General features: G+C 38.8%; 1 protein-coding gene across 1 annotated transcript in view; it reads left to right on the top strand.

The window, feature by feature from the left end:
- Positions 1-26,808, top strand: part of Lancl2 (LanC like glutathione S-transferase 2) — a 49,325-nt gene that overhangs the window by 7,412 nt on the left and 15,105 nt on the right. The window contains exons 2-6 of the mRNA XM_052173813.1: positions 4,107-4,224; positions 17,330-17,537; positions 19,044-19,191; positions 20,092-20,238; positions 21,932-22,114. Coding sequence (XP_052029773.1) covers positions 4,107-4,224; positions 17,330-17,537; positions 19,044-19,191; positions 20,092-20,238; positions 21,932-22,114 — 804 coding nt within the window. The remainder of the gene's footprint in view (positions 1-4,106; positions 4,225-17,329; positions 17,538-19,043; positions 19,192-20,091; positions 20,239-21,931; positions 22,115-26,808) is intronic.

Below are 26,808 nucleotides of genomic sequence, written 5' to 3'. Positions count from 1 at the left end.
TTAGTGCAATAATGGCACAAACTTTGTGGGAGTAACCAACCACTCTCTGATTAGATTTAAGGCCCACTCCATGAGAAGGAACCTATATGTTGCATGAAATATTAAAAAAGAATGGCAAGTTCCCCTGCTACACCCAGATACTCTCCACCACTGTGGCGGCAGGTTCCGCTGCCTCCACTGATCGCAGTCTTCCCAGCTCCAGTTTGCTTGTCTCAGTGTTACCTGTACCTTCTCAGCCATAAATCCCCTCTGATCAGTGGTCCCACATTCCAGTAAGCCAGTAAATCAAAACTCTAGATGCTTTTAATTAATCAGTCAGATTTATATATCAATAAACTCTCAATACACAAGATGCCCACACAATAAATTCAGGGCCAGTTGATAATGGTACAAGCTGCCCACCTAGATTAGATAAGTTACCCCAATTATTCTATCCCTATATGATATTATATCTACCTGTGGTTCTTTGAAACCACTCAGAAACTGAGTCATCCTGTTCGTCCTCCATCTTGCTTCCTTCTCCCTTACCTGTCTTCTCTGTCTCCATCTCCCTTTTTCCTGTCCAATCACAGGCCTCCTACTACACTAGTATTTAAATTAATTAGACAGGGAAAATCCTGCCACAGCCATACCCAAATCTGCTGAGGTGGCCAAGAATCTAAGACTAGATAGGGCATGGACTTGGGGAAAACGTAATACTATAATTCTGCTAAAGGGATCTAGCAAAATGATCCTTTAATAATATTGAGCCACATTCATAGATCAGTGTCACTAAAGCCATCACTAGAGAAGCTTCCTCCTACAGAAGATGGGAATAAATACAAAGACACACCTAGAGAGTGTGTAGAGAATGAGAGACCTTAGAGTACTTGGTCCTCAATGGGACATCACCATCCATTTCCTCTCCTAGAGCTAAGGAAACTCTGCAGAAGAAGATGCAGAAAGAATGTAAGAGCCAAGAGTGGATGGAGAACACCAAGGAAACAAAGCTTTCAGTACAGCAGTACTGATACACATGTGAAGTCACAGAGACAATGGCAGCATGCACAGGGCCTATGTGGATGAGGTCCTAGTGCTGGAAGAAGTGGACACATGCCCCTCTCTCTAACCCAGAAGTAGGCTGTAATTGATGATTACAAGTGAAATGTTACTTTTCCGTGAGTCTCACAGGATATACCGCTGTTAGGCCAGGCAGGCCCTGTGTCTAGCAGTAGATGGTCAATACAAAATAAACTAATTTTTAAAGATTTTCCCCTTTTGTTTGTTTGTTTTCCCCCATAATGCTTTGGAAGCTTTCCCCTTTTTCTTTTTCTTACCCTACATGTCTTTTGCTTATTATTTTGCTCATATTATAGTTTCTAATTCTATGTTTTTAGGGGATTTCTGTGTGTGCCAGCATACCTGTCTCCACATCTATATGTGTTTCTTGTGCTTTTCCTTTGTCTCTTTTGTTTTTCTGTTCCTTGTTTATTTTGTTTTATTCATAGATATCACTGTATCCTATGATTCCCCTCTATACTGCTCCATCCATGCCACTCCATGGTACTTTAAAAAGCAAAATCTGGTTTCTGTTTTAACTCCAGTCTATATACTTGTGTTGCCTAAGGGAAACAAAGACTGTAAGCATTGCCTTACAAAATACTGGTGTTGGAAAGGACTTTCTGAATGGGACTCCGTTTGCCCAGGAGTTAAGACCTGCAATTAACAAGTGGAACCACATATAACTAAACAGCTTCTGGACAGTGAACAGGAAAATTTACAGTGGGCGAGGTCTCTGCTAGCGATACATTTGACAGAGGATTAATATCCAAATATTCAAAGAACTCTAAAACAGAGTCAAAAACTCGCCTGAAAAATGGACTATAGATTCAAACATAGAGTTCTACATGTAGCTGTTCAGGTTGACCAGCACAAATTCTCAAAGATGCTCTCTCTCTCTCTCTTCTTTCCAATGTGTATTTCTGGCTTTGTTATCAAAAGTCAGTTGTCCATAGCTGTGGGGATTTATATCTGGGTCTTCAGTTCTATTCAATTAATCATCGTGTTTGTTCTTAGGCCAGTACTACGTTATTTTTACTAATATATATCTCCATAGTACACTTCGAGGTTGGGGATGGTGATACCTTCAAGCAGTTCTTTTTATTAGTCAGGATTAGTTTAGCTATCCTGAATTTTGTGTTTCTATATGAAGTTGAAAATTAATTTTTTTCAGTTTTTATGAGGGATTATTTTGGAATTTTTATCAAAGTGCATCAAGCTTTAGAGTGCCTTTGGTAGGATGGCCATTTTTACTGTATTACTTCTACCTATCTATGAGCACAGAGGATCTTTCTACCTTCTGGTGTCTTCTCTGAGACTGTGCTTTTACACTGGGGCTTGAACTCAGGAATTTGTTAGTTGATTGTTATTTGTTTTATCCTATTTCTTCTTTGAGGTGGGTATATTTGCCATGAAGATCAGGTTGCAGCATATTTGAGGTGTTTATTTTCCATGTTTAGACTGTTCAGGGCAGTGTGCTCTGTCTGTAGACCTTCTCTTAGTGTAGTGTTTCTGACTCCATCAGTTGGATCCCTGATTCCTTGGTTCTACCTGACACCCTGCACATTTTTTCTACTTCTTAGAAGCCTTGACTCACTGCCAGGAGTTGCTCTGTAATGGATGGTCTCATATCTGTATTCTCTGTTTCTAAGGACATTTCTGGACCAGTATCCATCTTGCTACACTTCTGGCCCCTACGCCTGATTTGTTTTTGACTCCTGCTATGTCCTAATGTGGTTCAGACTGTTTTTCTGGCTGATGCTTCTGTTTGGAACTTACTTTTGAATGAGTTCCTCTGTGTTGAATATATGCTTGAGCTTTATGTTCCTTGTAGACTTAGCTTCTTTGGGCTTGGCTAAATACTGTGTGCTATTTGAAATTAAGTTGTAGAGAAAATGGCTGTTTGCTTGTAGGTTGGTAGCTGTAGTTACTTTCTGCTAAGGAACCTTGGTTAGTTGGTTGTAGTCTAGTTTCAAACCTCATGGGAATTTGTTGATGCTGCACAGATCAGTGGGAGCCAGGGGACAGGTTTTACTTTTCATGGAGGGTGTTTGAAGGGTGTGTGGGTTGGGAGGAGTCAGGCTGCAGGCGAGCTTTTCTGGCTTCGTGAGCATAGACTGATGATAAGTGGTGGCAGTGGAAGTTAATAGATGAGTTGGCACACAATTCCTGGTCTCAGTGGAATGGCCCAAGTACATGTGTGAGTTGCTGGGCATGTAGTCTCTGACCTCACTGAGGTTGTACAATGACATATGGGCTAACAGGATCTTGAAGGTGTGTGCGTGTGTATAGTCTTTGACTAAAAAGGGATAGTGTGAGGGCAGATGGGACAGTAGGAACCCTTTGTTTTTTGCTTTTCGCTTGAGACAGGGCCTGACAGAGCCCAGCTCAATCTTGAACTTACTATGTAGCTAAAGCTGGCATTGAACTCTTTTGTCATTTTTCTCTACCTCCCACGTGCCAGACTTAAAGGCAAGTGCTGCTAGGTCTGGCTTTGTTTGCTAATTTTATTTAAGTACTATGGCAAGAAGGAACGTCCCTGGGAGAGAAAGAGTTTGAGATGGTTTGTCACATTGCATCCTTAGTCACACACACACAGAGAAGAATGCTGGCATTCAGTTGACTCTTCCTGGGTGACTGCCACCCAAATGATGGTGGATTTCCTTTCAGTTAAACCTACTTACAATTGTCCTCACAGACACACTCATTGGCAATTTTCCTAGATGATTTTAAATCCAGTCAAGTTGACATTCTAAATTAACTATCACCCAATTTTTCTGAAGTTCCTTATATGGACTAAAAAAAATGTTTCGCAGTCAAATCATTTGCTTTTCTTTTGTTCCCTACCCTTGATTTCTGCAAATTATTCTTTGTGATAATATTTAAGAGTTATAATCCATATAAGGCATTGTTTCATTAAAACATTAATTCCAAAGAACGGGAATAGGTTCTAGTCACCTAAGATATGCCAAATAAGGTCATTTCTCTCCTGTCTAGTGCAGCTTTCTCCTGGTTTCATGATGTTCTCTTTTTGTGCAATTTATTCATTTTTTCCCTTTGATTTTTAGATTGTTCCCAATTTCATAAAGCGTATTCAGACTAAAATCAAAGATCTTCTGCAGCAGATGGAAGAAGGTCTGAAGACAGCTGATCCTCATGATTGCTCTGCGTATACTGGCTGGACAGGTGGGTAGTAACCTCTGCGTTCATTCCTGACTATGGGGTATAAGCTGAGACGTTGACATTCTCTCCTGTTTTATACCTCTGAAACATTAGACAGTTTTATTATAAGATGTTTTATAATTTTGTTGCTGAAGAAATATACTGTCTGATGGTTTGATATTTAATATGTAGTATTTTTATAACATTATTTATGTAATCTAATGTACAGCCGTGCAAATGGCAAGAAAAGGTCTACTTTATGATTAATTTTATTGATTTTAGTCTTTTTTTTATTTTTCTTTGCGACACGTTGTGATTAAATGGTTTCCTTGGTCTATTTCATAAACAATTACTTTGTTGTTTATACTTAATTTGATTCAAATAATTTTAATTAAATTATTTATACACATGAATATTTTTATTTTAGTGATGGATTTTCTAACATTTAAACAAAAAGTCTTAACATTTAAACAAAGAGTTTGAGATGGTTTGTCACATTGCATCCTTAGTCACACACACAGAGAAGAATGCTGGCTTAAAGGCAAGCATTCAGGACAAAAAGTATGATTTCAAAATTAAAAAGTTGTAAGTAATTTTACATTTTTACTATTCTAACACTAGAATCTTTTTTCCTGGTTCTCACAATGTATAATGAAGGAATTCAGATGAGATGCACAGAATATAGTTTAGGAAATAGCAAGTATTTATCGCAGATTAAAGTTGAGCACATTCTCAATGGAATAAAAAGTAGATGGTGGCTAAAGGGATTGTTTAATACTTTAACCTATTGTGAAAGGGTCAGAGTGAGCAATGGACAAAGGGGTCATTGTGCAACCTATGTCTTAGGCCAAGTTTATACTATTTCTAAAACAGATTTTTCTGAGGGGTCTTTCCTGCTTAGGATATTGACCAATCTGTTTGGCCTGACTATTGGAGAAAGGCACTTGGGGCTCATTTTGTCCCTTTTCTGTGTACCTGCCAGAGAGTAACCCTGCTATATTTAGGGCTCCTGGAGCAAGGCTTAGATAATTTTCTCCTAATGGAATACTGGGAAAGTCATTATGTTGCATCTCTCACTAGGGCTGGAAATATGACTAAAGTTTTATTCTTTTGAATAATAAATTAGTTTTAGACTTGCTTTTACAAGATGTTAATCAGGAGGAGTCCAGCTCTAATGTCCTCCAGGCCCACTAACATCTAACTAGCTACTTAACAGTACCAGGTAGGCAGAACATTTTCATAGCTAAGTGAGGTATCAAAGATGATAGCCCTTATTCTCAGGAAGTAGAGTAAAGCCTGATTAAAGTGCTGATGATTCACCTACAGATTTAGAGACTTTTCCTGTTAGTTTTAAAGTGGTATTTTTATTCTTTGATATAATATTTACATTGGATAGTAATGCTAGGGTATTTTCTGGCTTTGTTTAATTGGAGCACATTTGGCTTTCCTTTTCCTCTTAACATGTTTTAGAGTGTTTCTTGTAGATAACTTACATTGATTATTGTTTGTTTATTCAGTCAGCCTATGTCTTTTGATTGCAGAATTAAGGATATTAACATTTAAAGTTAGTATTGAAATGTTTGTGTTGGTTCCTGCTATTGTGGTATTGAATTTTTTGGGTTTGTTTGTGTTTGTGTTCTCAGTGGTACTTATTGTTTTAGAAATTACAGTATCCCATCTTTCTACAGTCTCTCTGGGCATCACTTCTTTCTATACTTTCCCTGGGCATCCCATCTTTCTATACTCTCTCTGGACATCCGATCTTTCTACAGTTTCCTTGGGCATCCCATCTTTCTACAGTGTCTCTGCTTTGCTCATTCTGTTCTTCAGCCTGACATTCTGCTCCTTATAATTCCTTTAAGTTTGGTTTGTTGGACATAGATTTGTTTAGGCTGTTTATATCATGGAATTTTTTTTATTTCTTCAATTATGGCAGGCAGTTTGCTGGATATTACTCTAGGTTGTCTGTCATAGACTTTTAATTTGAAATGCATTGCTTCAGGCTCCTCTGTCTCATAGTTTCCATCGAGAAATCAGCTGTTATGCTTATGGGTTTTCCTTTATTTGTGGATTATAGTTTTTCTTATGAAGCTTTTAATATACTTTCTTTGTTCTGTATAGTTAGTGTTTTAACTATGACATGCCAGGAGGTGTGTTTTTCCTGCTTTTGTCTATTTGGTGTTCTGTGTCCTTCATGCATGAGTCTTTACTTAGTTTGGGTGAAGTTTTCTTCTATGATCTTATTGAACATTTTGCCTATACCATTGATCTGGGATTCTTCTCCCTCATTTTTTTCTTGTAATTTGTAGGTTTGCTCTTTTTATGGTGCCATACGCACATTTTCTGTATGTTCTGTTCCTATGTGTTTTCAATTTTTTCATATTCTTTACTTTTTTGAACTAGATCCTTTATAGTTGAATCCTGATTTTCTGATTTTGACTCCTGCTTGGTTCATTATTCTTGAAAGGCTTTCCTTTGATTTTCTAATGAGTTATAGGTTTTTCTATTTCATCTTCATTTAAGCCTAAGGGTTTTGTTTGTTTTTGTTTTTTTGCGGGGGTGGGGGGGAATGTTTCTATCCATTTATTGGATTCTGTTTTAAAATCCTGGGTAGTTTTTGTAATCTGTCAGCCTTATGTTTGTGTTTTCTTGTGCATACTGCACCATTTATTTTCTATGTTTCTTCTCTTTAATTTCATTGAGCTGTTTTGTTGTGTGTACTAATGCTCAACACAGTTTCAACTTTAACCCTTTGTAACAGGAAAACTCAGATCACATACTTCCAACATATAATGGTGTAGACTATATTACCATCCCAAAAGGGAAGAAAGGGGCATAGTGAAGAAACAATGAGCCAAATTAACCCTGAAACCCTGCCAAGTAAACTACAAATTCTGCATCTCTGTCTGATGTCCATCTAACGGTTTACGTAGCTTTTCAGATATCCCAGTCCCTCCAGCTTCACTGACTACAAGACACTTCTCCCTCTAGACTTGTATCCACTTCCTGTATTCAGCTCTCCATGGTAGGTATCCCACTGCTCTGGCACCTCCTGCTTCTTGGAGGAGGTGATTCACAGATTATGCAATGGCCTCTCTGGGCCTCCATAGTCTCCTCTGCTACATACCAGACATTAACTGTGGAGGAAGATTCCACAACTTCTCTAAATTACATTTGCATCAGCTTTGACTTGTTACTATTTGTTAGGCTAGGAAAATCTCTTGGTCATTTCCTTTTATAGATTACAGGATTGGCTGGGAGGGACTTCATCCTGTGGGTACCACTCTATTTAGCTTCAGGCATTTCTTCAAACTTCTCATGTCCTGATCATAGAATTTGGTTCCAACATTACATTCCTTGGTGCCCCTTTTCTCCTCAAATTATACATTTTGTTATTTTTTTTTCTTGCCTACTTGCTCTTTTTCATTATAGATCTGTATAAGGATAGTCACTGCTCATCATATAACAGTCAATGCTAGGTTATTTTGAAATCTTTACCAATGATATTACTCTAAAACTTTTCAATTTAGACTTTGGTAAATTTTTAGGACAAGGATGAAAAGCAGCCACATTTTCCCAGAATATCTCAAGAATGTTCTCTAGTCCAGTTGCTATTGTTCCTCTCTGAAACCTCTTGAGCTGGGCCTCCATAGTCCACAGTGCTTTCACTGCTATTGCTTTCCAGCTCTTACTAGGATAGCCCATTAAGCCCTGCTTACAGAGTTCAACTGCTTCCCTAATCTAAAGCAACAAAGTCTTCCATACTCCTCTAAAACAGTGGTTCTCAACCTTCCTAATGGTATAACCCTTTAATACAGTTCTTCATGTTGTGGTGGCCCCAATGATAAAATGACTTTTGTTGCTACTTCATAACTGTTATTTTCCTACCATTATGAATCACAATGTAAATATCTGATATGTAGGATATTTGATGTGACCCCTGTGAAAAGGCTATTTGACTCACCACCAAGGGGTCGTGACCCACAGGTTGAGAACCACTGCTCTAAATTATAATGGTTAGTATTGTCATAGCAATATTCCAGTTCCTGGTATCAACTTCCATCTTAGCTGCTCTTCTATTGCCAAGAGATACCATGACCAACCCAACTTATAGTGAAATGCATTTAACTGGGGGCTTGCTTGTAGTTTCAAAGGGTTAGTTCATGATCATCATGGCAGGTAGTATGGTAGCAGGCAAGCAGCCATGACACTAGAGCAGAAATTGAAAGTTTATATCCTGATCCATATGTAGGTGGCAGAGAAACAGTGAACTTTTAAAACCTCAAAGCATAGCCCAAGTGACAACCCCCCAACCCTCTACAAGGCCATATGTCCTAATTCTTTCTAAATAGTTCTACCAGCTGGGGACCAAAGGGGTTCAAACACATTAGCCTATGGAAGTCATTCTCATGAAACTCACTACACAAAAGTTCTGTCAGCTTCGACTGGTGATCTTTAGAAACTTACAGAGGACTCACTGAATTCTATACACTAAAGGGGTCAGTCACAAGTGGAGGCAAGCGTGGTAGAGGCCAGATTTGGTGACTTAGTAGGATCAAGGACTTAGAATGATAATTGGTCCTAGGGATTCTTGGTAGGTGGGGTTACCTCACTCAGGATGATCTTTTTTAGTTCTACTCATTTGCCTGTAAATTTTATAATGTCATTATTTTTAATAGCTGAGTAATACTCCATTGTGTAAATGTACCACAGTTTCTTTCATCATTCTTCAGTTGAGGGACATCTAGGTTTTCCAATTTCTGGATATTATGAATAAATCTTCTGTGAGCATAGTAGAGCAGGTGTCCTTGTGGTATGGGTACTCCTTTGGGTATATGCCCAAGGATGGTATTGCTGGGTCTTGAGGTAGATCTGTTCCAAGTTTTCTGAGAAATGGCCAAATTAATTCCCATGTTTGCACTTCCACCAACTGTGGAGGATGTTCTCCTGACTCTACATCTATGCCATTATGATTTTACCTTGAATTTTTGATCTTAGCTATTCTGATGGATGTAAGATGGAATATCAGAGTCATTTTGATTTCTACTTCTATGATGGCTAAGGATGTTGAACATTTCTTTAAGTGCTTCTTGGCCATTGAGATTCCTCTGTTGAGAATTCTGTTTAGATTTGTATTGTCATTTTTTAAAGTGTCATTAGGTTTGTTGAGTTCTTCAGATATTTTAGATATCAGTACTGTGGGATGTGGGGTTGGTGAAGATCTTTTCCCATTCTGTAGGCTGTCATTTTGTCCTTTTGATGATGTCCTTTTCCTTACAGAAGCTTTTCAGTTTCCTGAGGTCCCATTTATTACTTGTTAATCTTAGTGCTTGAGCTATTGATGTTCTGTTCAGTAAGTATTCTCCTGTGCCAATATGTTTAAGGCTATTCCCCATTTTCTCTTCTATTCGTTTTAGTTTATCTGGTTTTATGTTGGAGTCTTTGATCCATTTGTACTTGAGTTTGTTCAGGGTAATAAATATGGATCTCCTTGCATTCTTACACATGCAGCCATCCACTTAGACCATTTGTTGAAGGTTCTTTTATTTTTTTCATTGTATAATTTTGGCTTGACATAATCAAGTGTTCATAGTATTTACTACTGTGTCTTCAGTTAGATTCTGTAGCTCATCCTGTTTTTATGCCAGTACCATGTAGTTTATATTGTTGTTGCTGTTCAGTACCACTTGAAATTAGGAATGGTGATACCTCCAGAAGTTCTTTTATTGTACAAGATTTTTTAAAAAGATAGCCTAGGGTTTTGTTGTTGTTTTTCCATGTGAAGCTCAGAATTGTTCTTTCAAGATATGTAAAGAATTGAGTTGAACTTTTGATGGGAATTGTGTTGAATCTGTAAATTGCTTTTGGTAAAGATGGCCATTTTTCCCATGTTAATCCTACTGATCCATGAGTATGGGAGATCTTCCCATTTTCTGATATCTTCTTCAATTTATTTCTTCAAAGATTTGAAGTTCTTGGTATACAGGACTTTTACTTGCTTGATTATGATAACTTGTTCAAGGAAGAAATAAAGAAAGAAATTAAAGGCTTTTTAGAATTTAATGAAAATGAAGACACATCATGTATACCAAAACTTATGGGACACAATGAAAGCAGTGGTAAAAGAAAAACTCATAGCTCTAAGTGTCTCCAAAAAAGAAAATGGAGAGAGTTTACACTAACAGTTTGACAGCATATGTGAAAGCTCTAGAACAAAAAGAAGCAAATACACTCAAGAGGAGTAGACAGCAGGAAATAATCAAACTCAGGGCTGAAACCAACCAAATAGAAACAAAAAGAACTATACAAAGAATCAGTGAAACCAGGAACTGGTTCTTTGAAAAAAATCAACAAGATAGATAAACCCTTAGCCAGTCTAACTACAGGGCACAGAGACAGCACCAAAATTAATAAAATCAGAAATGAAAAGAGAGACATAACAACGAAAACTGTGGAAAATCAAACAATCATCAGATTCTACCCTGAAAGCTTATAGTCAACAAATTTGGAAAATCTGGATGAAATGGATAATTTTCTAGACACATACCAGGTACCAAAGGTAAAACAGGATCAGATAAACCATCTAAACAGTCCCACAACCTCACACCAGTCAGAATGGCTAAAATAAAAAACTCAGGTGACAACAGATGCTGACAATGATGTGGAGAAAGAGAAACACTCCTCCATTGCTGGTGAGATTGCAAGCTGGTACAACCACTTTGGAAATCAGTTTGGCGGTTCCTCAGAAAATTGGACATAGTACTACCTACAGACCCAGCTATACCACTCCTAGGCATATACCCAGAAGATGCTCCAACATGTAATAAGGACACATGCCCCACTATGTCCATAGAAGCCTTATTTATAATAGTCAGAAACTATAAAGAATCCAGATATCCTTGAACAGAGGAATGGATACAGAAAATGTGGTATATTCACACAATGGAATACTACTCAGCTATTAAAAATGATGAATTCATGAAATTCTTAGGCAAATGGATGTAATTAGAAAATATCATCCTTAGTGAGGTAACCCAATCACAAAAGAACACACATTGTATGCACTGACTGATAAGTGTATATTAACCTCAAAGCACAGAATACCTAAGATACAATTCACAGACCACATGAAGCTTAAGAAGGAAGTCCAAAGTGGATGCTTCAGTTCTTCTAAGAAGGGTAACAAAATACTCACAGGAGTAAATATGGAGATAAAGTATAGAGCAGAGACTGAAGGAAAGGTCATCCAGTGATTGTCCCACCTGGGGATTTATCCCATATACAGTCACCAGTCCCCAACACTGCTGTGGATGTCAAGAAATGCTTGCTGAAAGGGGCCTGATATGACTGTCTCCTGAGAGGCCCTGCCAGAGCCTTGCAAATACAAAGGTGTATTCTTACAACCTACCATTGGACTGAGCATGGGGTCCCCAATGGAGGAGTTAGAGAAAGGACTACAGGAGCTGAAGCATTTGCAACCTCATAGGAAGAACAATATCAACCAACCAGAACCTCCAGAGCTGCCAGGGTCTAAGCCATCAACCAAGGGGTACAACACATAGCTGCATATGTAGCAATGGATTGCCTTGTCAGGCATCAATGGGAGGAGAGGTTCTTGGTTCTATGAAGGTTCGATAGATGCTTCAGCATAGGGGTATCAAGGGAGGTGAAGTGGGAGTGGGGTGGGTGGAGGAACACCCTCATAGAAGCAGGGGGGGAAGGAGGATAGGATAGGGACTATCTGGGAGGGGGAGAAATCTTGGAAAAGGGATAACATTTAAAATGTAAATAAATAATATATCCAATTCAAAATAAGAAGAATGAAAGGGGGAGCATAACAATAGATACTATTGTAATGTGGGAAATCCAAGGAATCATTAAGTCTTACTTCAAAAACCTCTTCTCCACAAAATTGGAAAATATAAATGAAATGGCTAATTTTCCTGATAAATACCACTTACCAAAGTGAAATCAAGATCAGATACACAATTTAAACAGTTTATATAACTGTATATACTGTTATATACAACTGGTAAGCAAATAAAAGCAGTCATTAAAAGTCTCTCAAAAAAAAAAAAAAGCCTATGGCCAGGTAGTTTTAGTGCAGGATTCTACCAGACTATCAAAGAAGAGCTAACACCAGTATTTCCACAAAATAGAAACAGAAGGAACATTGCCAAATTGATTTTATGAGGCCACAGTCACCTTGATACTTAAACCATACAACAAACTCAACAAAGAAGGAAAACTTCAGACCAATTTCCCATGAACATTGATGGATTAATAGTCAATAAAATACTTTCAAACTGAATCAAAATTCAAAATCACCATTTACCTTGATCAAGTAGGCTTCATCGAGAAATGCAGGGATGGTTCAACATATGAAAATCTATCAATGTAATCCACCATATAAACAAACTGAAAGAGAAAAAAGAAAACCCACATGTTTATCTCATTAGAAAAAGCCATTGACAAAATACAACACTCCTTTCACAGACTGTTCAGTCTTGGAGAGGTAAGGGATAGAAGAGGCCCATATGTAAACACAATAAAGGCAATTTACATCAAGATGACAGGCAACATCAAATTAAATGAAAAGAAACTTAAAGTAATTCCACTGGGACAGGATAAAGATGTCTATTCTCTTTGCATTATTCAATTTAGTACCTGAAGTTTTAGCTAGAGCAATGAGACAACTAAACGAGATCAAGGGGATTCAAATTAAAAAGGAAGAAGTTTAAGTATTACTATTCAAAAGATGATAGTACACATAAGTGACTCCCAGATTTCTACCAGGGAATTCCAGCTGATTAAAAAAAAAAAAATGAAAATGAAAACACAACATACCCAAATCTATGAGACACAATGAAAGCAGTGCTAAGAGGAAAACTCATAGCCCTGAGTGCCTCCAAAAAGAAAATGGAGAGAGCATACATTACCAGCTTAATGACACACCTGAAAGCCCTAGAACAAAAAGAAGCTATTTCGCCCAGGAGGAGTAGAAGGCAGGAAATCATCAAACTCAGGGCCGAAATCAATCAAGTAGAAACAAAGAGAACCATACAAAAAATCAACAAAACCAGGAGCTGGTTCTTTGAGAAAATCAACAAGATAGATAAACCCTTAGCCAGACTGACCAAAGGGCACAGAGAAAGTATCCAAATTAACAAACTTAGAAATGAAAAGGGAGATATAACAACGGAAACTGAGGAAATCCAAAAAATCATCAGATCCTACTACAAGAGCCTGTACTCAACACAACTGGAGAATCTGGAGGAAATGGACAATTTCCTTGACAGATACGAAATACCAAAATTAAATCAGGACCAACTAGACCATCTAAACAGTCCCATAATGCCTAAAGAAATAGAAGGAGTCATAGAAAGTCTTCCAACCAAAAAAAGCACAGGACCAGATGGCTTCAGTGCAGAATTCTACCAGACCTTCAAAGAAGAGTTAACACCAATACTCTTCAAACTATTCCACAAAATAGAAACAGAAGGAACACTACCCAATTCCTTCTACGAAGCCACAATTACGCTGATACCAAGGCCACACAAAGATCCAACAAAGAAAGAGAACTTCAGACCAATTTCCCTTATGAACATCGATGCAAAAATACTCAATAAAATTCTTGCCAACCGAATCTAAGAACACATCAAAACGATCATCCACCATGATCAAGTAGGCTTTATCCCGGGAATGCAGGATTGGTTCAATATACGGAAATCCATCAATACAATCCACTACATAAACAAACTCAAAGAACAAAACCACATGGTCATTTCATTGGATGCTGAAAAAGCATTTGACAAAATTCAGCATCCCTTCATGCTTAAAGTCTTGGAGAGAACAGGAATTCAAGGCCCATACCTAAACATAGTAAAAGCAATATACAGCAAACCGGTAGCCAGCATCAAACTAAATGGAGAGAAACTTGAAGCAATCCCACTGAAATCAGGGACCAGACAAGGCTGCCCCCTTTCTCCTTATCTTTTCAATATTGTACTTGAGATACTAGCTCGGGCAGTTCGACAACATAAGGAGGTCAAAGGGATACAAATTGGAAAGGAAGAAGTCAAACTATCATTATTTGCAGATGACATGATCGTCTACCTAAGTGACCCAAAGAACTCCACTAGAGAGCTCCTACAGCTGATAAACAACTTCAGCAAAGTGGCAGGTTATAAAATCAACTCAAGCAAATCAGTGGCCTTCCTATACTCAAAGGCTAAGCAGGCTGAGAAAGAAATTAGGGAAATGACCCCCTTCACAATAGCCTCAAACAGTATAAAGTATCTTGGGGAGACTCTTACCAAACATGTGAAAGATCTGTATGACAAGAACTTCAAGTCTCTGAAGAAGGAAATGGAAGAAGACCTCAAAAAATGGGAAAACCTCCCATGCTCATGGATCGGTAGAATCAATATAGTTAAAATGGCCATTTGCCTAAAGCACTATACAGATTCAATGCAATACCCATCAAAATCCCAACTCAATTCTTCAGAGTTAGAAAGAACAATTATCAAATTCATCTGGAACAACAAAAAACCCAGGATAGCTAAAACTATTCTCAGCAACAAAAGAAAATCTGGGAGAATCAGTATCCCTGACCTCAAGCAATACTACAGAGCAATAGTGTTAAAAACTGCATGGTATTGGTACAGTGACAGACAGGAGGATCAATGGAACAGGATTGAAGATCCAGAAATGAACCCACACACCTATGGCCACTTGATCCTCGACAAAGAGGCTGAAAACATCCAATGGAAAAAAGATAGCCTTTTCAACAAATGGTGCTGGTTCAACTGGAGGTCAGCATGCAGAAGAATGCGAATTGATCCATCCTTGTCTCCTTGTACTAAGCTCAAATCCAAATGGATCAAGGACCTCCACATAAAGCCAGACACTCTGAAGCTAATAGAAAAGAAACTGGGGAAGACCCTTGAGGACATCGGTACAGGGAGAAAGTTTCTGAACAGAGCACCAATAGCGTATGCTCTAAGAGCAAGACTTGACAAATGGGACCTCATAAAATTACAAAGTTTCTGTAAGGCAAAGGACACCATCAAGAGGACAAATCGGCAACCAACAAATTGGGAAAAGATCTTCACCAATCCTACATCAGATAGAGGGCTAATATCCAATATATATAAAGAACTCAAGAAGTTAGACTCCAGAAAACCAAACAACCCTATTAAAAAATGGGGTACAGAGTTAAACAAAGAATTCTCACCTAAAGAACTTCGGATGGCGGAGAAGCATCTTAAAAAATGCTCAACTTCATTAGTCATTAGGGAAATGCAAATCAAAACAACCCTAAGTTTTCATCTTACACCAGTCAGAATGGCTAAGATTAAAAATTCAGGAGACAGCAGGTGTTGGAGAGGGTGTGGAGAAAGAGGAACACTCCTCCACTGCTGGTGGGGTTGCAAATTGGTACAACCACTCTGGAAATCAGTCTGGCGGTTCCTCCGAAAACTGGGCACCTCACTTCCAGAAGATCCTGCTATACCACTCCTGGGCATATACCCAGAAGACTCCCCACCATGTAATAAGGATACATGTTCTACTATGTTCATAGCAGCCCTATTTATAATTGCCAGATGCTGGAAAGAACCCAGGTATCCCTCAACAGAAGAGTGGATGCAAAAAATGTGGTATATCTACACAATGGAGTACTATTCAGCCATTAGAAACAATGAATTCATGAAATTCTTAGGCAAATGGATGGAGCTAGAGAATATCATACTCAGTGAGGTAACCCAGACTCAAAAGGTGAATCATGGTATGCACTCACTAATAAGTGGATATTAACCTAGAAAACTGGAATACCCAAAACATAATCCACACATCAAATGAGGTACAAGAAGAAAGGAGGAGTGGCCCCTGGTTCTGGAAAGACTCAGTGAAACAGTATTCAGCAAAACCAGAACGGGGAAGTGGGAAGGGGTGGATGGGAGGACAGGGGAAGAGAAGGGGGCTTATGGGACTTTCGGGGAGTGGGGGGGCTAGAAAAGGGGAAATCATTTGAAATGTAAATAAATTATATCGAATAAAAAAAAAGGAACAGAAAAAAAAACCAAAAAAAAAACCAAAAAAACAAAACAAAACAAAACAAAAAAACTTCAGTAAAGTGGCTGTATACAAAATTAACTTAAAAAACATCAATAGTCCTCCTTTATACAAATGTTAAACGGGCTGAAAACAAAATCAAGAAAGCAATATCCTTCACAGTAATCACAAATAACATTTATTATCTTGTATGTTCATGGGCATCTCTTTCTTTAGGTTAGAGAAGTTTTCTTCTATAATTTTGTTGAAAATTTTTACTGGCCATATAAGTTAGGAATCTTCACTCTTGTCTATACCTATTCTCCTTAAGTTTGGTCTTTGCATTTTGTCCTGGGTTTCCTGGATGTTTTGGGTTAGGAGCCTTTTGCTTTTTGTGTTTTCTTTGACTGTTGTGTTCTACCACATGCTGAGCCCCCACTCCTGGCTTCAGATTTTTATTTCTATATTTAAAAAGAGGTTGGTGACAGGCTGCTTCCGCTGTCCTCCTTCTACGACATCATGAGGTACTCTCTCAGTGTGCATCTGACTCGCTGGTTATATGGTTAACTGCTTAATGAGGGAAGGAAAACAAAATGAAAAATTGCAGAAAATTAGGAAGGAGTCATAAAATCCAGAAAAGTAATCTCTACTGTGGAATCACATAGAAGGAAATAATTTGAGAAGAAGCATAAGAAAAGATACGTTAGCTTGAGATAAATAGCAGATTGAGGCTGGACTGGGGGTGAATGGGAACAGGGTGTGAGTGACTGGAGCAGCAATGGTCTTGTGTCTTCTCTAAGAGTAAAACGCGGGCATACTGTGTATCAGGCTAGTTAACCCAGGATATATTTCAACCTGTTTCTTAGCTTTTTCCACCCTAATTTTTGTGACTTTTTCTTTTCAGCATTTTCAGCTTCCTGACATAAATTATACTTTTTCTTGTTATTGTTTATGTTGTCCATTTCAAAATACAGAGTGTTAGTAGAAGAAGATATTTGTGTAATTATAAAATAACTCCCCATGGGTAAAAAGGAAGATAGTAATGCTTTTCTTTGGGGTGTGGGGATCATTCCAGGCATAGCACTTTTGTACCTGCAGCTGTACCGGGTCACTGGTGACCAGACCTACCTGCTCCGATCCCTGGATTATGTAAAGAGAACACTCCGAAATTTGAGTGGACGCAGAGTTACTTTCCTTTGTGGAGATGCTGGGCCCCTTGCTGTGGGAGCTGTGATATATCATAAACTCAAAAGTGAATGTGAGTCCCAGGAGTGCATCACAAAGTGAGTTTTAAAAGTTGCAAATGTCTCTAAATGTTTTATTGAAGAATTACTGTCAAAAATGTTCAATAATTAAAGTATTTTCTAATCTGCAATTGCAAACAGGTCTGTCTGAAAAGTGAAGTATGTTAGTTGAGTAGTGAGACCATGTATAGTTTTTCTGTACATACGTGACTGTGTCTTAATTTCAGTGGAGCTTTAATATTCATTTCTAAACAATTTTTGGTTGTCTTCAGTGCATGAAAGTAAGTACCATGAAAATAGTTTGAGAATAAGTAATCCTGAGTTCAATCTTGAGCTCTTAGTTATGGTGATGAGAGAATGATGGACTGCGAAGGTTTTTTTTTTTAATATTTTTATTTTCTATATTCTTTGTTTACATTCCAAATGATTTCCCCTTTCCCAGATCCCCCCTCCCCATATGTCCCATAAACCTTCTTCTCTTCATCCATTTTCCAATCACCTCCCTCGTTTTCCTCTGTCCTTATATTCCCCTCCAATGCTAGATCAATCCTTTCCAGGATCAGGACCCTCTCCATACTTCTTCATGGGAGTCATTTGTTATGCGATTTGTGCCTTGGGTATTCAGAGCTTCTGGGCTAACTAATATCCACTTATCAGAGATTGCATTCCATGTGTATTCTTTTGTGATTGGGTTACCTCACTTAGGATGATATTTTCCAGATCAAACCATTTGCCTAAAAATTTTGTGAATTCATTGTTTCTAATTGCTGAGTAGTATTCCATTGTATAAATATACCACATTTTCTGTATCTATTCCTCCTTTGAGGGACATCTGGGTTCTTTCCAGCTTCTGGCTATTATAAATAAGGCTGCTATGAACATAATGGAGCATGTGTCTTTATTGCATGCCGGGGAATCCTCTGGATATATGCCCAGGAAAGGTATAGCAGGGTCCTCCGGAAGTGTCATGTCCAGTTTTCTGAGGAACGGCCAGACTGATTTCCAAAGTGGTTGTACCATCTTACAGCCCCACCAGCAGTAGAGGAGGGTTCCTCTTTCTCCACATCCTCGCCAACACCTGCTGTCTCCTGAGTTTTTGACCTTAGCCATTCTGACTGGTATAGGGTGAAATCTCAGGGTTGTTTTGATTTGCATTTCCCTAATGAGTATCTGACATGTGAGGACATTTGATGTTGAAAGATGGAGTAACTTAATCTTGCCTAGGTAGTAACCAGATCTCAGCTCGATCTTCACATACACTTTACATCATTGTCTTCTAACACTGGATTTTAAAGTATGAATTCTGTTTTCACTATATGATTTAGAGTAATAGAAAGGTAGAAATTTTGGCTGAATCAATGTTTTTCAAAGCTGGAGATTGAATTCAGGACCTCATATACTTTTTACATCCCGTATATTTGTGTTCTTAAGTTATTATTTGACACAGGGATTAGTAGAGAGGTTTTGATTATTTTATGGACTTGAGGTTCATAAATGAGAGATTTTTAGGTCATTTCTGGGATAATAATGTGTCCTGTTGGTTAGACTTCTACAGATGCATAGAACCATTATCTGTCAAGAGTCAGAGCTTCCTGATGAACTGCTATATGGACGGGCAGGATACCTGTATGCCTTACTGTACCTGAACACAGAGATCGGCCCCGGCACTGTTGGTGAGACAGCTATTAAAGAGGTATTGTGGGCCTACTGGACCTACGGGAACTCAAAACCCTCTGTTAGCATGTAGTTATGTTAACACCCAGCCTCTGCTTCTAGGTGGGAGTAATTTTTTAAAGGCATCTGATGCGATTTTTTTTTTGAAACAGTTTTATATCTTCTTAAAGATCTTTTTTAAAAAATCTATGAACTTTATTGACTAAGTTATGTTTCATTGGAACTATACAGTTCATCTTCAAAAACTCAGAATGAGATGACCATGGTTTGGTGTGCATTCTCTTTCTTTTCATTCTTCTGATCTCTACATGTGCCCTTATCCATATAGCCAAATATAGCATGGCACCCTTAGCCTGCTTGGAAAAGCAAAAGAAACAGCTTCCTTTGGCAGGAATCTGTTTACAGAATGCCTACCTCATGTTTGCTCGTATCTCATTCTAAAAACTTAGATGGCTGGCTAGAAGGCCAGATGCCCATGTAAAGTGAAGTGAGTCCTTGCCACATAGTTCTTCTAGACATTAGTCCATGACACAGAAGACCACATAGCTCCTCCCTCATCCACAAAGCTAGCATGTACACTCTGTCTTGGGGATATAATTGCTGTTTTTTTAGGGAAAATGTTATAGCTCTGAAGCAAGTAAGAAGTTTACAATAGTTTTTAATAGGAAGACTATAGAATTTAGTCAACTTTTTATACTAAAAACTTCAATTCCATAGGCAGAGTTCTTACATGTTTTTCTCCTCAGGTTTTATTTCCTGATTTCTCTCTGTCTAAATTTATTAAATAAAAGTAATTCTTAGATACTGGCTGCTTAATTTTTTTTATTTAATAATCTGTGTTCTTCCACACACTGTTAATTAGAGTAGATGAAGGTGGTTGTAATTTGTTTTGATTTCTGATGTTTCCTTGTCTCTGTAGGTAGTCACTGCTATTATTGAGTCGGGAAAGAGTCTATCAAAGGAAGAAAGGAAAACTGAGCGCTGCCCTCTGTTATATCAGTGGCACAGGAAACAATATGTTGGAGCAGCCCATGGTATGGCTGGCATCTACTACATGTTAATGCAGGTATGTGACAATTGTCTGGGATAATAAATATAATGACCATATTACAATATATTAGGCCAATATGAATGGGGGATTAAATTCTTCATAGAGATCAAGTAGACTGAATTAAAGGTTCCTATTTAGACTCACAGATAATTAACTTGGCTTTACAGTAGTGAATTCATAAAAGTACATTCTGTATATAGTTTGTACCAGAAGAGTTGTTCATCACCCACAGCTTCTTTCTGTTCCCCTCCTGCTGATTGAAGTAGGAATCACACATTCCTTAATGGAAGCTGTGTGATTTACATGCTTAGGTTGGTTTTGTTCTTTAAGAGACACACTAATCATGTGAAGTTTACTTCTTTGTTTTTAAAGTGAAATATATAGAAGCATTGTTTAGTAACTGCTGTTTTTAGAAACATGGCAGCTTTTACAGACATAGCTAAGTAGTATGATGGACCTGGCTGGCTGCCTTTAGACATGGATACACGGTGTGAGGAAGCTGGGGTGGGAGCTGTGTGTACATATCCCTGTGACATATCACATGTCCTGTAGCCTCTGTACCCTGCCACATGCCCTGTGTCATTCCATCTCTTGGTGGTCAGTTAGAAGGCTGTCAGTATAGTCTATATGAAAATATTTCTAATTATATGTGGAAAATGAAAGTCCATTTTTTCAGTGACACTATAAAGACAAAGTTTTCTTACAAAACTTTTCAAAAATAAAAAGAATTGGAATTCTAGTTCTTTGGAACAAATTTGAAGACATATATAAGCTCAAAATGAAAAGATGTGAACTGAAAATAAGTTTAAAAAATGCAAATGGCCTAACAGGAGAGGAAACCGCCCAGAGATGCCCGAGGAGTGAGAGTCCAGGCCGTTTATCCTGCAGTCATAGAACTGGGGAACATAAGTGACATGAACCACAGCCGCGCACCAGGCGTGTCTCTGAGTCGAGATGAAGCCAGTGTAGGAGAGGAACGGGCCTCTTCAAACATCTCTAAGGAGCCTTTGGTTCTGGTAGATTCTTCCTTCCAGTAATTCCTAGTAGCTACAAAAGGAATTGGGACTTGGAAAAAAGAAACCCTCTGTTTTGAGCAGAGAAAGCCTGGCTTAGAAGAGAGCAAAGGGAGGAAATTCTACATGGCGCATGGATCACTATGTTGTGCTATTGGCTTCAGACACTTCCACTTCTCTCTCACAATGGGCAATACAGTCTTACCCGAGAGATGAGGCCACAATCTCCTTTTGGAAACCCTGATTTAATAATTTGTTGTTATTCCTGTCACTGGACTCTCACTCTGGCCTCCCCTCAGTTCCCAGAGTCTTTGTGATCTACTGAAAACCTTCAGATCAGACACATGCAGAATGTACTGTTCATTCTTTCGAGTGCAAAGGGATAACAGAAGAGCCTTCATACCATTTATAAAGTCTCTGGGAGCCGGGCAGTGGTGGCGCACGCCTTTAATCCCACCACTTGGGAGGCAGAGGCAGGCGGATTTCTGAGTTCGAGGCCAGCCTGGTCTACAGAATGAGTTCCAGGTCAGCCAGGGCTACACAGAGAAACCCTGTCTTGAAAAACCAAAAAAAAAAAAAAAAAAAAAAAAAAAAAAAAAAAAAATCTAGGACCAGCAGCTTCCCTGAAGGCCATGCTACAATAGTTTTAAAAAAGTCAGAAAAAATAAGTTGTTTTCTTTTTTGTGTCTTTAAAGCCAGAAGCAAAAGTGGACCAAGAAACCTTAACCGAAATGGTGAAACCCAGCATTGATTATTTGCGCCACAAAAAATTCCGATCTGGAAATTACCCATCTTCATTAAGTAATGAAACAGATCGATTGGTCCACTGGTGCCATGGTGCCCCAGGAGTCATTCACATGCTCTTACAGGCATACCAGGTTAGTGCTCCTCTATATTACTGGCATATAAGGTTAGTGCTCCTAACTTACAGGTGTTCCAGGTTAGTGCTCCTCTATTATCTTGAGTTTCTGGGCACAGTTCTCACCACCAAGCTTTCATGTTGTTTCTGGAAAGCCCATTCAATTGTATACTGAAAACTGGTTTTAAATTTTCATCTTTGTGTTAATGTGAGTACACATGTGCCAAGTCATGCATAGGGAACTTGGGGGGTGGGGCTGTGAGGGGGTTGGGGTTGGGGGAGGGGGTAGGGGTAGGGGAGGGGGGCAGCCTTCAGTGTTGGGCTTTGCCTTCCATCATGTTTGAGCAGGGTCTGTTGTCATTTTGCTGACCTGTGTGGTTCTGAGGATTGCCTTTTCTCTGATTCCTTTCTCCGGATAGGATAGGAATGCTAAGATTGCAAATGTGCACCATCACAGCCAGCTTCACATGGATTGTGGGGATCTGAACTCAAGGACTCATGCTTTAACTACTGAGCCATCTCCCCACCTTACTTTCCACTTTTTATTTTAATTATTTATCTGCGCATTTGTATGCATTGTATGCTTACATATCCTCATGTACATGTGTGTGTCCATGTAATGAGGGCCATTGGTTAGCCTTGGACATGTTCCTCTGGAAGCATTCATCTCACTTTTCCTGGATTCCTCACGGCCCTGAGTAGGCTAGACTGGCTGGCCACTGAGCTTCAGGGATCAGCATTTCTCCACCAGCACCCAGACTGCAAGCACATGCCCACAAATTTGACTTATTTATTTAAATGAGAGAGAGAGAGAGAGAGAGAGAGAGAGAGAGAGAGAGAGAGAGAGAGAGAGAGAGAGAGAAGAGGAGAGGAGAGGAGAGGAGAAGAGAGGAAAAGAGAAGAAAATAAGGAAGAGGAAGGGGAAGAAGAGAGAGCGATAAGAGAGATTACAAAATAATATTTTTTTACCCCTTCCATTTCCTCCCTCTAACCCCTCCAATGTATCTCCAGCTTTCTTTCAAGTTTATGGCCTCTTTTTCTCTAAATATATATACATATATACATATACATATACATATACGTATATACATACAATACATTCCACAGTATATAATTAACAATGTGTTCAGTATACATGACACTACTTGTATATGAGTTTTGGGCCTGGCCATTTTGTATTGGATAACAAACTTCAGTGGTCTTCTCTGGGCATGGTGGTGTACTTCTTTAATCCCAGTACTCAGGAGCCAGAGGTTAGTGGATCTCTGTGAATTTAAGTCTACATAGTAAGTTCCAGGGCAGCCAGGGTAACATAGAAAGATAATTTGTCTCAAAACAAACAAACAACAAACCATAAAACTATAAAGCAAAAATAAGATCTTTTCCCAATTTGTTGGTTGCCGATTTGTCCTCTTGATGGTGTCATTTGCCTTACAGAAACTTTGTAATTTTATGAGGTCCCATTTGTCAATTCTTGCTCTTAGACCATAAGCTATTGGTGTTCTGTTCAGAAACTTTCTCCCTGTACCGATGTCCTCAAGGGTCTTCCCCAGTTTCTTTTCTATTAGCTTCAGAGTGTCTGGCTTTATGTGGAGGTCCTTGATCCATTTGGATTTGAGCTTAGTACAAGGAGATAAGGATGGATCAATTCGAATTCTTCTGCATGCTGACCTCCAGTTGAACCAGCACCATTTGTTGAAAAGGCTATCTTTTTTCCATTGGATGTTTTCAGCCTCTTTGTCGAGGATCAAGTGGCCATAGGTGTGTGGGTTCATTTCTGGATGTTCAATCCTGTTCCATTGATCCTCCTGCCTGTCACTGTACCAATACCATGCAATTTTTAACACTATTGCTCTGTAGTATTGCTTGAGGTCAGAGATACTGATTCTCCCAGATTTTCTTTTGTTGCTGAGAATAGTTTTAGCTATCCTGGGTTTTTTGTTGTTCCAGATGAATTTGATAATTGCTCTTTCTAACTCTGTGAAGAATTGAGTTGGAATTTTGATGGGTATTGCATTGAATCTGTATATTGCTTTTGGCAAAATGGCCATTTTAACTATATTGACGGCAACCAACAAATTGGGAAAAGATCTTCACCAATCCTACATCAGATAGAGGGCTAATATCCAATATATATAAAGAACTCAAGAAGTTAGACTCCAGAAAACCGAACAACCGTATTAAAAAATGGGGTACAGAGTTAAACAAAGAATTCTCACCTGAAGAACTTCGGATGGTGGAGAAGCATCTTAAAAAATGCTCAACTTCATTAGTCATTAGGGAAATGCAAATCAAAACAACCCTGAGATTTCAACTTACACCAGTCAGAATGGCTAAGATTACAAATTTAGGAGACAGCAGGTGTTGGAGAGGGTGTGGAGAAAGAGGAACACTCCTCCACTGCTGGTGGGGTTGCAAATTGGTACAACCACTCTGGAAATCAGTCTGACGGTTCCTCCGAAAACTGGGCACCTCACTTCCAGAAGATCCTGCTATACCACTCCTTGGCATATACCCAGAGGATTCCCCACTATGTAATAAGGATACATGCTCTACTATGTTCATAGCAGCCCTATTTATAATTGCCAGATGCTGGAAAGAACCCAAGTATCCCTCAACAGAAGAGTGGATGCAAAAAATGTGGTATATCTACACAATGGAGTACTATTCAGCCATTAGAAACAATGAATTCATGAAATTCTTAGGCAAATGGATGGAGCTAGAGAACATCATACTAAGTGAGGTAACCCAGACTCAAAAGGTGAATCATGGTATGCACTCACTAATAAGTGGATATTAACCTAGAAAACTGGAATACCCAAAACATAATCCACACATCAAATGAGGTACAAGAAGAAAGGAGGAGTGGCCCCTGGTTCTGGAAAGACTCAGTGAAGCAGTATAGGGCAAAACCAGAACGGGGAAGTGGGAAGGGGTGGGTGGGAGGACAGGGGAAGAGAAGGGGGCTTACGGGACTTTCGGGGAGTGGGGGGCTAGAAAAGGGGAAATCATTTGAAATGTAAATAAATTATATCAAATAAAAAAAATAAAGCAAAAATAAATAAAATCAGGACTGACAAAGAGCTGTTCAGTATCCCACTTATTTTCAATATAGTATTAGAGTCACTGTAAAGCAGAAAGACAAGAAAAAGAAAGTTAAGGGTCACAGGTCAGAAAAGAAGTTAAGCTATCTCTTTGTAGATCACATGATCTTATACATAAAAGATCCTAAAGATTCTACTAGAAAATGTACAGACGTTATCAACTCTTTGAGCCAAATAGATACAAAAATCACCTTGCAGAAATTACTAGCCTCTCTATAACAGCAACAAAAGACACATTGAATACCCAAGACACAATTCACAAATCAAATGATGCCCAAGAAGAAGGAAGGAAAGGCCCCTACTTCTGGAAAGGCTCTGTGCAGTGTAGGGGAATACCAGACAGGGAAGCTGGAAGGGGTGGATTGGGGAACAGGGGGAGGGAAGAGGGCTTATGGGACTTTCAGGGAGGGGGGATCCAGGAAAGGGGAAATCATTTGAAATGTAAATAAAGAATATATCCAATAAAATAAGAGATCATGGGAATGATACCATTCACAATATCTTGGGAAAAAAAAGAAAAAGAAACCGTAGAAATAAACCTAACTAAGGAGGTAAAGACCTCTAAGTAAAAACTTATGTCTGAAGAAAGAGATTGAGGAAGACATCAAAAGTGGAAAGACCTCTAATACTCACAGATTGTTCGAATAAATACTGTGAAAATGACTGTCCTACAAACACCAGTGTACTAGGAAACAAGTGTATATAGATGAATGTATGGGAGGACGGATAGACAGACAGAGCGCTATACTAGTGTGTAGATAGATACTCTGGTGTGTATCTCAGGGGCTCATGTCCCTTCAAAGCCTTCACTGGGGACTCCCTGCCACAGGTTTTCTGGCCTTGGTGACTTTCTAAAACTGTAGGAAGTTTCAGCAAGTTCTTAACAAGTCTTGGCTGCAACATTGCTTCCTAGTGTCCTTTTTATTGGTTAATAACATTTGTATTTCTTTTTGCCTCACTTACTCTTGTTTATTGTAGAGTCACATAATAGTCTTTAATAATAATCATACCACAGATTCAATATTGTGCTGGCTTCAAATTACCTCTGTCAAAGAAATCGTCCATTATAAACTCAGCCTAAGGTAAATTGTTAAGATAAAGGCAGAAAGTAGCCAGCTTCTTTATCAAACATATGAATATGAATGGCCAATTAAGTAGGAAAAATATAAGTGTATACATATTTCATAGTGCATACATATAGATGAATAGATAGAGAAATAGAGAGATGACAGATAGATCTATGTTAGATGATAGTTAGATGGGTGTTAGATGATATATAATTAAATAGCCGATAGATAGACAGTGCCAGGTCCAGCACGGCTATGTAAGGGGAGGTGTGACACAGTTCCTGGCCCCAGAGCATTGCCAGGCCATTACTCCTGGGTGTGCTGATGGTTGCTGTTGCCCTGAAGCTGATCTGATGTCTCTTCTATTTTTACTTTCAGTCTCTCTTTCTGGAGTATAGACTTCCCCCATTACTCAGAGCTCATCACTCTATAATAAATGAAGCATGAAGTTCTCAAGAATGAGGAATGGAGCTGGTCATGAGGCCGTGGAGGATGAGGAATAGGCCTTCTTGCCCTTTAGGGCCATGGGAAAGGATCTAGAC

The sequence above is a fragment of the Apodemus sylvaticus genome, chromosome 2 (assembly GCF_947179515.1).
Source record: "Apodemus sylvaticus chromosome 2, mApoSyl1.1, whole genome shotgun sequence".
Taxonomy (NCBI): domain Eukaryota; kingdom Metazoa; phylum Chordata; class Mammalia; order Rodentia; family Muridae; genus Apodemus; species Apodemus sylvaticus.
Note: the sequence above shows the minus strand (reverse complement) of the source record. Positions and strands in the feature narration are given on the sequence as shown.